The sequence below is a fragment of the Lutzomyia longipalpis genome, chromosome 3 (assembly GCF_024334085.1).
Source record: "Lutzomyia longipalpis isolate SR_M1_2022 chromosome 3, ASM2433408v1".
Taxonomy (NCBI): domain Eukaryota; kingdom Metazoa; phylum Arthropoda; class Insecta; order Diptera; family Psychodidae; genus Lutzomyia; species Lutzomyia longipalpis.
Window position 1 is genome coordinate 29491867 of NC_074709.1, and position 13390 is coordinate 29505256.

The 13390-nt window shown below is 38.4% G+C and overlaps 2 protein-coding genes across 15 annotated transcripts; one reads left to right on the plus strand and one right to left on the minus strand.

Moving 5' to 3' along the window:
- Positions 1-1494: 1494 nt before the first annotated feature.
- On the plus strand, positions 1495-3851 carry LOC129793758 (tyrosine-protein phosphatase non-receptor type 13). The gene is made up of 6 exons (XM_055834032.1): positions 1495-1554; positions 1670-1750; positions 1822-2009; positions 2365-2611; positions 2694-3037; positions 3364-3851. Exons 2-6 carry the CDS (start codon positions 1721-1723, stop codon positions 3803-3805), a joined length of 1251 nt encoding a protein of 416 aa, XP_055690007.1. The 5' UTR covers positions 1495-1554; positions 1670-1720; the 3' UTR covers positions 3806-3851.
- Positions 3852-4039: 188 nt separating this feature from the next.
- LOC129793752 (serine/threonine-protein kinase WNK3-like) lies at positions 4040-13370 on the minus strand. 14 transcript variants are annotated; one of them, XM_055834017.1, is made up of 14 exons: positions 12868-13370; positions 11146-11395; positions 10697-11045; positions 10292-10626; positions 9915-10224; positions 8976-9452; positions 7828-8898; positions 7402-7533; positions 7164-7226; positions 5258-5773; positions 4865-5182; positions 4496-4714; positions 4264-4426; positions 4040-4186 (listed from the first exon to the last, which is right to left on the minus strand). In XM_055834017.1, the coding sequence occupies exons 3-14, from the start codon at positions 10838-10840 to the stop codon at positions 4161-4163; spliced, it is 3774 nt and encodes a 1257-aa protein (XP_055689992.1). In that variant the 5' UTR covers positions 10841-11045; positions 11146-11395; positions 12868-13370; the 3' UTR covers positions 4040-4160. The 14 variants fall into 14 exon arrangements, with proteins under 14 accessions (XP_055689992.1, XP_055689994.1, XP_055689993.1 ...); XM_055834019.1 differs by having other exon boundaries at positions 10292-10608; positions 12868-13364; XM_055834018.1 differs by having other exon boundaries at positions 7393-7533; positions 10292-10608; positions 12868-13364.
- Positions 13371-13390: the final 20 nt, after the last annotated feature.

Genomic DNA, 13390 nt, shown 5'->3' on the forward strand with positions numbered 1-13390 from the left:
AAATATTTGTCCATAAGTACATATAGTGACGTCATTATCTCGTTTCTTGCTTCTCAAAAATGTGTGAAACATAAATGCTAATGTTTCATCAATCTATTCTTGAGATATTTTTTGGAAGTATTTTAATTTAAGGAGAAAAAACAACATTTTTCAACGGAAAATGTATAGAAATTCACTTTTCTTATGAAAAATTAAACAAACAAACTCTAGATAAATATTTAAGCGAATGTTTAATGAATTTAAAGAGACAAGAATTATATATATGACGTTTTTATTTAAATTCTTCTGCCAGTTTTTCTCCGCTGATCCCATCTGAATATCACATGGTTACATGGTTAATTACTCCTTATTTATTGCTCTAAAAATATTAATTTGTTTTATTTGTTTTTGAGGGAGAGGTTGGTCAATATTATATACGAATAAAGTCCTTTAAAAATTCTTCTCTTGGCTATAGGAGAAATTATTCGTTTAAGAATATTTTAATTAAATTCCTCAATCCCCTACAAAGTTAATATTGAAGCAAAATTATTTTAAGAATTCTCAAATGACACACAAAGATAAAAATTTCTCAAATACATAAATATTTGTTGAATAATTCAAGAAAGAATGTTTTAAAAAAAAAACTTATTCAAGTTACATTTTAAATTGAATTAAATGACAAATTGCGGTTATTTTTAGACACTCATTCTAATCAATTAACATCCCTCGCGCGAGTGAATAAAAAAAAGACCTTCATGTTTATTTTTAAACCCCTTAAAAGGACGCTGAAGAACCTCTACTCTTGCCTCGTATTTGCCCAACAACTTCCTTTTGACCATATAGTTAGAAGCATATTTAGTTCTTTTACTGTGCACACATTAAAAGTCCCTCAACATTCGATTTAATTGCTAAACAGCCAGCAGGGGTCACAAATTCCCAATGTTATTCATCTATTTATTTACTCCCCAATTTTTCTCAGAGAAGTGACTTCCCGCGAATTAGTCCATTGAGGCGCCTAATGTTTTCTCTCGTTTTTGATTTCAACTTTTTTTTTTCTATTTAACAACCAACACACAAAAGAGGTGTCTCGAGGGGACGATTTGTTACACTTTGGAGAACATCAATGGCTGCAAATTGCAAATGTGTCGCAAATTACTTTCACATGGATGCCCTTTTTGGCGACAAAAACCCCCGTGATGTCGTTGAATACATTTTAAGGGAGGAACGCCTTCTATATGGTTCCCTTTTGCGCGCGCGAGGGTTGATAATTTCTATCGAATTATATTTTTTCTCTCTGCGAATGATCGACATTTTTGCAAGAATTTGAAGAGAAAAAAATTCATCTCAATGGTCACCATTTGAATCTCAATGAGATTGTAAAGTATTTCAGTTTACCCTGTGTTAACCCTCATCGTTACATATTTGAAAAATTTCCCACAGTGGGTCTTTCTCATGCGAACAATGCCCAAAAAATTGACAGTTGACCAAACTGTCAATTTTTGCATTTAAATGTCAAGCTGAAGTGTCAAATGAATGTCAAATTGAGGAATAAATTGCTTTTTGTTGAAAAAATGGGTAAATATAATGTTTTCTGTTTTACCTGAAGCACAAAAATCTTATTTTTTCGCCAAAAAAACCCACAAAACTACGCGAATAGACTGAAATTTTGCATTTGATGACCCACAAATAGGTTTAGCACAACCAACAAAGCGTTAAAAGTTGTTCCTTTTGAGATTCAACGATGGCATGCTTAGATTTTGTCATCCTAAAAGTAAGTCCTCAATAGACTATTTATTTAGTTTTTTTTTTTTTAATTAATTTGTTTTGTTTTTCTTCTTGTAGGTAAATGGAGTGGATGTGAGTGGTGTTAGTCATGAGGAAGCCATTCGCGTCTTCTTGTCAGCTCATGAGCCAATAACAGTAGAAGTTAAGAAACGCTTAAGTACACAGAAACCAAATACACCTGAAGCCAAAAGTCCCAAAAGGGTCTCCGTTGCCGTACAAACGGACGACAAGACTGATACTGACAGGTGAGCCTAAGAAAGAAGATCTTGAAAATCCTTAATCTTCAGAAAATTCAAATCCTGTTTTTAAATTGCCTTTGCACTGAAGCTCCGCCAAGTAGGGAAAAAGAATTAACCAATAAACATTCAGCTTGAATTTATCAACCAATCAGAGACAAGTTCTATTCTTCTTCTTATTCATTGATATTTCAACAAGAGTTTCTAGTTGTGATTTCACAGGTTAACCATGTAAATTTCACCCCTTTTTGTTTATTTTTTATCAAACGACAATTTGAGAAGTTTTATCACATTCTTAAATTTATTTAGTTCTCAAAATAACTGAAATATTTGAAATTTTAAATGAAAAATCGTTTTTTTTCAGTGGCGCCATTGCGGAGGAAGATGAACCATTGGAGGAATTGGAAGATGAAGATGTGGACATTGAGGAGGTGACGCTTCGAAAGTCCGAGTCAAGTGAGAGAATAGGCCTTACGGTGACCTATGTTGCACCAACTAGGTGCTCTGTAACACCACCAGATCTATCCACAGAAGTCTACATAAGCAATATAACCCCGGACAGTGTGGCTGCCCGAGATGGACGCCTCAGGCAAGGAGATCAGATCCTTCAGGTAAAGAACTTCTAACCTAAATCATAAACTTTTAACCTCAACTTTTATAAGTTCTCAAAACGAAATTTTTAACATTTTAAAGGTTAACGGGTGCGATGTGAGCGACAAGGAGGAAACTGAATCACTTTTTGCAGAAAACCCAAATGCCGTAACACTCCTTGTGAGCCGATGTGCCATTTTGACGCCACCAGAGGTGAAAATTGCAGCGATAACAAGTGAAATTGATGCATTGGACCTACGTGTTGAGCGCCTCATGCGAAAACCCTCAGTTGAGCACATTTATGAGACAATACCGGAAGATGAGACCGATCCTGAACCCATCTACTGTTCCCCACATGATTCTGAGAGCGATAGAGCAGCACAAAAATGGCGCGATCAGTTGGCATTTGAAGTTTATGCTGATGCTTCAAGGGAGCAGCAGGATAAGTAAGTTGAAAGATTTTATTTGAAGGAGTTTGAGGCCAGAACTAAGCATCAGGACTATCAGGACTTTTTCTCTGATCGTTGAACAAAGTTTTGAGGTTAGGACGAAGTTTTCGAGTCCTATAGTCCGATCCGAAGCGATCTGAAGTTCAAAACTTGACCTTTTGATGAACTTCAGATCGCGGCTTGAACCATCATACCTCAAGCTTTCTTTTAGACATTTTTCTACGATCAGAGCACAATTTATTCATTGTAGTTTTGACACAACAGTTGCCTTCTTCATCAGGCCGTATGACATAGAACATAATTTCTACTTTTTGCTTTTTCAGAGTAATTCTGGGACAGATCAACAGATGCCGCTGGTGGCGACCAGCTTCACATGAATATGTGGAACTACCTCCGAGCCCTCGTAGGGAAATGGCAACTTCAGTTAGTTCACACGAAGTCACACGTGTCTCCCGGGTGCGTCCTAGTGCCTCATCGGCAACCCTTCCTGCTGCCACGATCTACACGAGCCCAGCTAATCTGGAGAATGCCATTGCATTCCAGGAGCGTCTCTACCGTCGTGCAATGCAGCAACGCCCTCAGGCAACATCAACCGAAACAGCCATGGAATGGAAGGTCAAGAGGCGACACGATGGCACCCGATACATCGTCCGGCGACCTATTGAGAATCGCCGTCAGAGGGATACGCGCCCAAAGTGTCGCCGGAGGCACCAGGAACGCCCAAGAGCGGAAAATGTTGGACTACTGTCCGTGACAATTGTTTAAAAGAAATAATTAATAAAACTACTATATATACAACAAAATACCAAAATGATTAGTTTGAATTTGGCGCGCATTTGTGGTGAGATAGGAAAGATGGTGAATAAGGAAATGTGGGGAAAATAAAAGATTTGGCGCCAAAAAAAATCAAATCTGAGAAGGAAGTCAAAGCGAACGGATCCAGAGCTTTTCTGCGCAAAAAATGAAAATTCTAGGTGTTTAGGTAAACAAGACAAGCTGTTTTTTTCGGTCGCTAAATGTATTTACTGATAATATCTACAAAAGAAAGAAAATACAGGGACAGTTAAACAGTTGCTTTTGAGAGAACCCCATGGCCATTGTATCACGTTTCCGGGCCAGGCTATTCCTGCTCCATTTGAGCGGCCACTAAAAACAATAAAAACAGACAAATTAGCACAGTTTTCCTTTTAAAAAATCCGCCATGTTTTTCAGTAGGTACAAACCGCTCTTTTGAAACTTTTCTAGTTCCATAAAGTGACGCAGTCGAAGCTCCTCCTCCTCTAGATGTTGACGCGAAAGCAAAAGTTGCAGCTGTTGCCGTGACTTGGCCTCCAGTTGCATCTTGGACAGATTCGTTTTGGCCACGTCGAGATTTCTCTTCAATTCCTATTTGAAAGTTTAATTGAAGTTAATTTCTGAGCTTCAAAATTTTTTTTAAAAAATTTTAATTTGTACCGTATCTCCGGAAAATTGTGGCTGTAGTGCCACCCTATCCTGCTCCTCTGTTGCCCCAATTGGGGGCAGGCTGACAATGGGAATGGTGCAGGCACCGGAAACGGGTACACCTAGCGGCAGATGATTGCACGAATGCTGCCGCGTTAGGGTGTCACCGTCATTTGGAGGTGTGGCCTCAACAGGCGTTACCTGTGGCTTTACCTCCTTCACAGTTGACACCTTAATCAAGGATTGTAACAGTTACAACAAAAAAATCAACTAAAATTGTAATTTTGAAGTAATTTTTACCCAAATTTCGAAGACTTTTTGTCCCCTTCATCAGGTCCCAAAATTATGGGAAAATTCTGAATTTGTTTGAGAACTTCTTACCTGGAAGCGCGATACCTTCCTAACTGGTTCAGGCTTCTTCATCTCCTCCGGGGGTGTTTCAGCAGATGGTTGTGGTGTCTTAACCACATCCATTTGTTTTGGTGGCTCCGCTTCTTCGGTTGGTGACACGATTGGCGTGGCCTCTTTGGTCGGTAGCTCCTCCCTTGCAGGGCTGTCACTTCGGGGTGTTACCACACGTTGTGGTGGCGCTTCAGCTGGTAAGAGTGTACCCTCAGTCATGGGACTCTGGCACATCTCCTCCGGACCATGCACCTCTTCCCGATTTATATTGGGTGTGGCCTGACCCGATGCCCCACCCTAAGAAAACCCCCAATAAAAATCCGTTAAGAAAACCGTTGAAATTCAAATTTTCAAATTCCTGTCAAACATTACCTGAACACTCACATCCTTGTGCTTCACAATTGCCGGCACATGAGCGTGCGTAATGTTCTCCAGTTCAATCTTCAGCTGCTCCAGCGTATTAATGTGCTCTGGTCCAACGGGACGTGTTGTTGGTGCTTCGGGAGCAACCTCTGGTGGTGCCTCATCAACATCATCTGCCGCCACAACCCCCTCTAGTGGGGTCACCGTGAAACGCGAAACTTTTCGCACCATCGGCGTAGCAGCAACAGCAGCACCCTTCTCCTCATCCACACCACCCACAACAGTATTCTCTGGCGTATACTCCGACGATGACAGCGTACATTCACTAGCTGTACTTGTTTTACGTGATATCGCATCATCCTGCCGATCATGCTCACCACTCCCAACACTCTCATCACTCCCTGTTGTACCACTTGTATGTGGGTCGTCACAGCGCACAAAAAAGCCAGCCTGTAGTGGCTCATGGCTGATTATTTGGGGATCAAACATCTGCGTCAACGAAGATGTTGTCGATGTTTCGTCGCGCTAAAGGACACAGATTTTGTTTTTTTTTTCTTAATTAAAAACCAAAAGTTAAAGGTTGTGGAAATTTTTGTGACGTTGAAAAGAAAATCACACAAAACATAGAGAAAAGAAATGATGCTCAAATAAAAATATTTCTAGCAGTATAAACGAAAAATAAAAAAACGAAAACACCCATTTTTCTTTTTAATAAAATAAATATGAATTGTGATGCTTTTCCTGTATTTAAAATGGAGTTATTTGATTCTTTTTTTTTTTAGATTAACTATTTCTCATCCTTATTGAGTCATTCGTTGATATAAACGTGGAAATTCACTAGTTAGACAATCTTCTAAAGTTTTCTTAACAAAAAGTTAAATCTAATGATTTCTTAAGAATCCTTAAAGATTCATTGAGATTTCTTACAGATTTCTGAAGAATTCTTGAAGATTTTTAATGAAATCTTTAAGATATCTTTAGAATCCTTAAAAATTCTTTGAGATTTCTTTAAGATATCTTAAGTTAGGTTGAATTGAGCTAAATACATATTTTTCGATGATTTTTACGAATTTAGATGCTCGAAGGCGATTAGGAAAAATCTGCATTTAGCCTGATTCAACCTGACTTAAGAAATCTTAACTTTCCCTAAAGAATATTTCAAAAATCTAAAGTTTTTCTTAAGAAATCTTAAAGAATTCTTAATAAATCTTAAGGAATTCCAAAGAAATCTCAAGATTATCAGACTAGTGAATTTCACTAATTTAACCCTTTCATGTAAATTAATTAAAGCATTTTTAAACTGGGAAAACAATTAACCCAAAGAACGCGGAAGGGTTAATTTCTTGAATTAATTGAAGACGTTTTGACTGTGAAATGTCCTTTCCAAATCACCCAAAGGATAAATCGATAATAGAACCGAATGTTTCAACATTTTAATGTTTCACGTTTCACAAGAAAAGGTTAAAAATATTGGTCTACTGATAAAATATTTTATTTTACAGATTAAATAAATTATTTTATCAAACTTTTTTTATTTTCATGATTTAGAATTTAAAATTATTTCTTTTGAAATTTTCTTTATGATTTTTTTTAATAATAGAAAATTAATTTATTTGTGCTAGTTCGGTAAAACCTTCCCAACTAGCAGAATTTTTAAGCATTACAAAACTCCTTTTATCTTCCTTTAAAAAAACCCATTTTAGCATCACATTTAACCTAAAAAATTCATGCAGAATAAATAAATATATAAAAAAATAAAACTTGAGGACAATGGAAACAGACAAATAAATAAAATAAGCGGACAAAACTTGGGCTTCATTTGAAAAATTAAAATAAAAAAAGCAAAATGGAGATTTAAATAAAATAAAATAAAATGAGAACGCCACGGCAAATAGATGTTCTGAGGCGCACTTACAGATCTATGCCGATGGTGGACTTTGAAAGTCGGCCGCTGACGCGTAAGAGAAGCGTGGCGAACCTTTTCAGAAAGTCAAGAGAGTGTGTTATAAAACAAGAGAGAGACAGTTGATCGCGAATTATTTCTGCGGGATCTCCCCCCAAAAAAGGGCTTCTTCATGTATTAACATTACAGAATTTTTTTTCTTCAAGAAATAACAAACAAAATGGATGAAAAAAAAACGCACCAGACTCACCTTGTCGATATTTCTACGTGGCTGAATTGGTTGTGGTAGTTGATTCGGATTATTCTTCAACTGTCTCACTACATCCCGTATTAATTCCATAAAGTAAGCATATTGATTCTCCAGAAGCAATTGCTGAGACATCTGAAAATTACGCGAGAAAAATAATAAATTTTTGAATTATTTTTCAGATTTTTTTAAAAGTTTTTGAAGAAACTTGGCGAAAATTTGATTTAAAATTACAAACAATGACGTCATTATCAGGTTTCTCATCTCTTGCAACATTAATGAAACACTCATGTAAAACTCATTGTAAAACATCAAACAAGAATGTTTCATGCCCAGCAAGAAACATGAAACAATCATGACGTCATTGTTTGGATTTTTGAGCAAACATACGCCGGCTTGTACCAACTGCGAACACAATGCGAAACTTACTAAATTATTAGCAATCTCCTCGGGATTCATGTCTGATACGTCGAATTTGAAAGTAATTGTATTGAGTCGATTTTCGAGAACACAGTGAACGGTGCCATTGACAACTTCTGTAACTTGTAGCTTTGGGCGTTCACTTGATTTATTTGGGCGTCTTGTTTTGGGTTGCTTCGGCTTGGGTGCCGTCTCTTGGACGGGTGTTGCCGTCCCCGAAGTTTGCCTCTGTAGCTGCTGCTGCTGCGGTTGACTCTGCTGCATTTGCTGCTGAGGCATCTGTGGCTGCTGTGCCTGAGGCATTTGCTGCTGTGGCAATTGCTGCACCGGCTGTTGTTGCTGCGGCTTTGGGACTTGCTGCTGTTGCTTCTGTATTTGCTGTGGCAGCTGCTGCTGCGGGGGCATTTGAATTTGCTGCTGCTGTGGCATTTGCATTTGCTGTTGCGGCATTTGCATTTGCATCTGCATTTGCTGCTGATGCATTTGCAATTGCTGCTGAGTAACCTGCATTTGCTGGGGTGTCATTTGTATTTGCTGCTGTGACATTTGCATTTGTTGTTGATTTATTTGCATTTGCTGCTGATTAATTTGCATCTGTTGCTGATTCAGCTGCATTTGCTGCGGCGTCATTTGCTGCTGAGGCATTTGCTGCTGTGTCATTTGCATCTGTTGCTGAGTTATTTGCATTTGACCCTGTGACATCTGTCCCTGTGCAGCAGCCTGCTGCTGTTGCTGCTCCTGCTCCGGATTCACATTATTTGCCTTTGCAGCTGCAACAATTTCCTCCTTTAGCAGCAACTTCTTGCGCTCCGCCACGAGATTATTAACTTGAATCTTCAGCAATTTAGCCACTTCACGAATATCTTCATCTAATATGTGATTCCCACGGGCCATTTCCACAGCCAATTCATCAAAATCATCTTGAGTGTAGTCAATAAAAAACTGCACAGCCTCATTCTCCTTGTATTTTGCAGGGCGCTTCTTCGGATTTATCACACGCAATCGAAAATCAAGGCGCGTTTGATCGGGATTTGCCATAAAGGCTTCCTTTTGCGTTGGCTCCAATCGAATACCAATGTCCTGCAACCAGACAACAACAAAAGCGTAACAAGCCTGTATGAAGTATACTTTAAAGTAAAAAGAAAAAGAGAACTTACCTGCCCAAAGAACTCACTATTTAGGAGATCTTTGCAACTTGGACGCTCCTCCTTCTTCACCTGAATACAACTCTCAATAATCTCACGCACTTCTGGGTTCTCAACCTTCTCCAAACTCGCTGGTTTTATCCCAGACGTTACCTTCTTGTAAATCTGCGCTGGGCCACTGCATTCACTGTATGGGTATTCCGACGTTGACATCTCCAGCATACACATCCCAAAGGCATAAACATCCACCCCTTCGTCGTAGTGCTCCTCGTACATTTCCGGTGCCATAAACTCCGGCGTCCCGATGACACTCTTAGCAAAGCTACGGTTCTTGAGAGTAGCCAATCCCAAATCTCCAATTTTCACGCTGCCCGTTGTTCCCGTAATGAAGATGTTGTCGCACTTTAGATCTCGATGGATAATTGGTGGTGTACGAGAGTGCAAGAATGACAACCCTTTGAGGATTTGACGGCACCATGACTTTAGAACCTAAATAGAGAGATTAGTAAGCTCAGAGCAAGACTTATGGCTTGGATCCTCTGCCCTCAAAATGCTCTTAGAATGCTTTTTACACAAACCGAGTTTAGGCAGGTTTAGAGCTTCTTGAGAGCTTTCATTTGAGTCCGATTTGATCAAAATTGGTCAAGACGTTTTCGAGTTATGCACGGTTTTTGATGAAACGTTTTGACATCTATACTGGCTAAACGGTTTGACAGATTTTTTTTTTAAGAATGAGCCGTAAATTGTATAGGTCAGACATTCACACAGTCTTAAAACAGATACTTGAAACATGTTTCCTGATCCGTTAAAGCTTTAAACAACAAAAAGAATCATGTTTCGAACTTTCCTCCGTTCGTTAAGAGTCTAAACATGGTATGAAGAAAGAGGATTCAAGCCAATAAACTAGGCCCGATTCTAAACAAATTTCAGGAAAGAAATTCTTGAACTCACCTTCGGATTGATCTTCTTGAACCTCCTCAGGTAGGATTTGAGTGTTCCGGAGAGCATGAGTTCAGTGACAAGAACAATATTTTTGCGTTTTCCCACCGTCTCTTCCCAACAATTGTAGAAACGTACAATATTTGGATGTTGGAGATTCTTAAGCATATCCGCTTCCTCCTTGAAGCGTTGTCTCTCAACTTTGTTAACTTTCTTATCCAATAGCTCACACCATGCCACATCAACACCTGTGTGCGTATCCCACCCACGGAAGACAGTCTTGAAGGATCCACGTCCAATTTCTTCATTCAACTTGAAGAATCTACAAAAAAAGGAAAAGAATCAAGAAAACCGTTCAAATCTCTTTCATGTTGATGCAACAAATTAACCTTTTGCATGGTGAAATGTTAACACCCAAATCCTTATCCAACTCCTTTGTCTCCTTCTTTTGTTGCTCCACAAATCTTTCAGGATCAAAGATGGGTCCATACTGTACGAGTCTCTCTTCGGTCTTCTTAAACTTTGCCTCCAAATTCTCAGCTTCCTGACTGAGGATCTCAATGTTGTCGTCCAAGTTGCGCGTGTACTCCGTCTCTGTGGCGTCATTGTCGTAGAAGGCCCTATTTGCCGATGAATTGGCCATATTCTCCAAGGACTTCCGCACGAAACGTAGTACTCCGCGCGGACTGTCCGCCACCACGAGGGCCTGCAATGCGTTGAAAAACTAAAAATGTGTTAAAAAGTTTTGGAAAAAAAAGAATCCTAAAAAATCCTTTTCTTCTTTGTAAGCTTACCTTGGTGGCATCATTATTATTGTTGGTAGGTGTCCCGGGTGTTGTTGTTGTTGTAGTCCGTTCAGTTGGGGTTTGAGTCTTTGATGGTGGCACAACTGGGGTATCTTTAGCACCACCAGCGGCTGGTTGTTCGCTGGTACTCATGGTGTCAGCTGAGAACTCCTGGACGAGTCGCGTTATGAGTGGTCCCGCTGGGGCACGACCACGTGTGCGCGCAAGGCGCTGCTGTTGCCACCTACGCTGTGGTTGTGGGTGGGGATGAGGACGCAACCGTCTCTGGGGCTCCTCAGTCGTCGGATTACCCGACAATTGGCCTACCACGCGGCCCGCGTTCTCCGACCGTTGGACTCTATTTTCAACAACAATTATTTAAAAATTCCTTTCTTACGCCATTTTGACAATTTTTTTTTGCCAATTAGCAAATATTTATGGTATGTGTCTTTGCTCACCGTGAAAAGGGACTTCCCCCGGATGAAGTTCCTCTTTGTGGCGCATTGCGCCGCCGCAGCGAATCAGTCTGTCGTTGACCCAATTTGAATTCTTTTTCTTTGTCTCTTTCACTCACCCACGTTGTCCACTATCTCTTTCACTTTACACTTCTACACACACATATCACTTAAATCCCCCGGCCTAGCCTCCTCCTAGCTTTAGAGCCTATGCCAGGCTTAATGTTACAAAGAAGGCAAGTTTTTTTGTGCTCTGAAAATGAATTATTTAACAATTAATGTTTTATTTTCTTTAATTCTAAAGCCTGAAGTGCCTATCGTTAAGTGTAGCCATATTCAAGGGAACTTTGCACTAAAACTCTACCCAATTTTAAAGAAATTTCAATCTCTCAATGAAAAAAGATTTATGTATAATAAATTCTCTGTGATTGGTTAAAAAATGAAGAAAAGAATTTCCAATGGTTAACCCAAATATTTTCAGGAATTTTTTGAAATTTTAACAAAGTCCTTTTTCAAAATAATCTAGAAGAGTGTAGTCTTAACCCAAGATTCCTGAAGATTTCTAGTAAAAGTTCTAAAACCATTAGTTTTATGAAAACAAAAGCTTTTTGCGTTGTTTTTATATGCACTCAAAGTTTTCAAAAATAAATTCTGACTATTCTAAATATAGTACCAATTTAAAAAATCTGGATTAATCTAGGTTTGAACCTATTATTCTAACTGATAAATTTTTTATAGTAAAGTTTATTAGCATAAACAACACATAGTTACATGTTTAAGTCTAGTTAGATTAGCTTAGGTTCAAACCTAGGATAGATTATTATTAAACTTTAAAGTTGTCAAACTTATTTTAAAATATTTTTTAGTTTACTAATAATTTAATTTTTTAAACATAAAATATGATGCAATAACTTTGTTGTTCAAATATTAAAAAAATATATATTTTCAGAATAAAAAATTATTAACGAAACTATTTATTAAACAATAATTAAAATAAAATAAAGAAATCAATTTTAAAACAAAAAAAAATCACGTCTTTTCACTTTCAATGAACTATTGGGAGCAATAAAAAAATCTCCTTTGTTTAGAAAAATCCAATCTTTTGATAATTCCGTATTGTTTATGTTTATTGTTATGGCTTTGTTGACCCATTTATGTTTATTTGCTTCTTTTATGTTTGAAAAATTTAATTGCTTTTACATAAATAGCAAAGAATTTGCTCTGAGAATGCATTGGGTTCCATTTAGTCGTAATTATTTGTCATGACGTTAGTTATGCAGAAACAAATATAAATTTTTCCAATATTCTCTTATCTCCTAAATAAAAGACAAAATTCACAAACTTCTTAACACACAAAATGCTAAAATTTCTTTTTTCTATTCGTCATTAGATGAAAAAAAGAAAGAACATTATGACGAATAAAATATGGATTTTAAATAAACTTATGAGGATTCAGTGGGAGGTCCAACCGGTAGGTCAAAACTCCTATAAATCCTTGTTAACCCTCCTCATTCCCATCCTTAGAATTGAGACCAAGAGCAAAGTTAGACGTTTCTTTTTGACAGCCAACTACCAGCGCCACTGTGAGCGAACATTCAATGAAAGGCACGTCAGGCAATGAAAAAACGCAATAAGGAAAAAAGGGGGGCCTCCAAAATACAATCTTATGCATTTTAGGGGCACCTTGGGACCCCATGATAACCCTTAGAATGCCCTAAAACTCACATTTCACTCGTAAAGACGTTCACTTCCACCAGACACGATGGACTGTGTCAAGAAAAGTCTTTTCCCCGGCAATTGGGCGCCTCAGGGGCGCCTTACTTTTACGTACAACACACCCCAACGGTCAAGTTAAAATTTATGCAAAATCCACAGCACAGGTGTCTTGTAAATCCCCGAGGATCTTGTAATCCTCGGGAACTTGTATTTAGCGGACACGTTGCGCCTTTATTGGGGCACTGTGCACACACACAGTATGACACTTTGTGCGATATTAATGATTAATTAGCTTGACCTTGGGATTAAGACGTAGGCACAGGGTTAAGTGATTTAGGGGGTGCTCCTTAGTGCAAATTTAGGGAGCAATAGGGCCTCCGTTCGGAGGAAACACGCACAACATTTGACGCACAAGCGGGAGTCTGAGGCACTAAGGCGCTCCAATCGATCTCTTGTAATAAACATCTGACATTCACAAATTCTTCTTCCCTGCCATGGTGCGCAGTATGACAGTTTCAAACTGAAAAAAAAA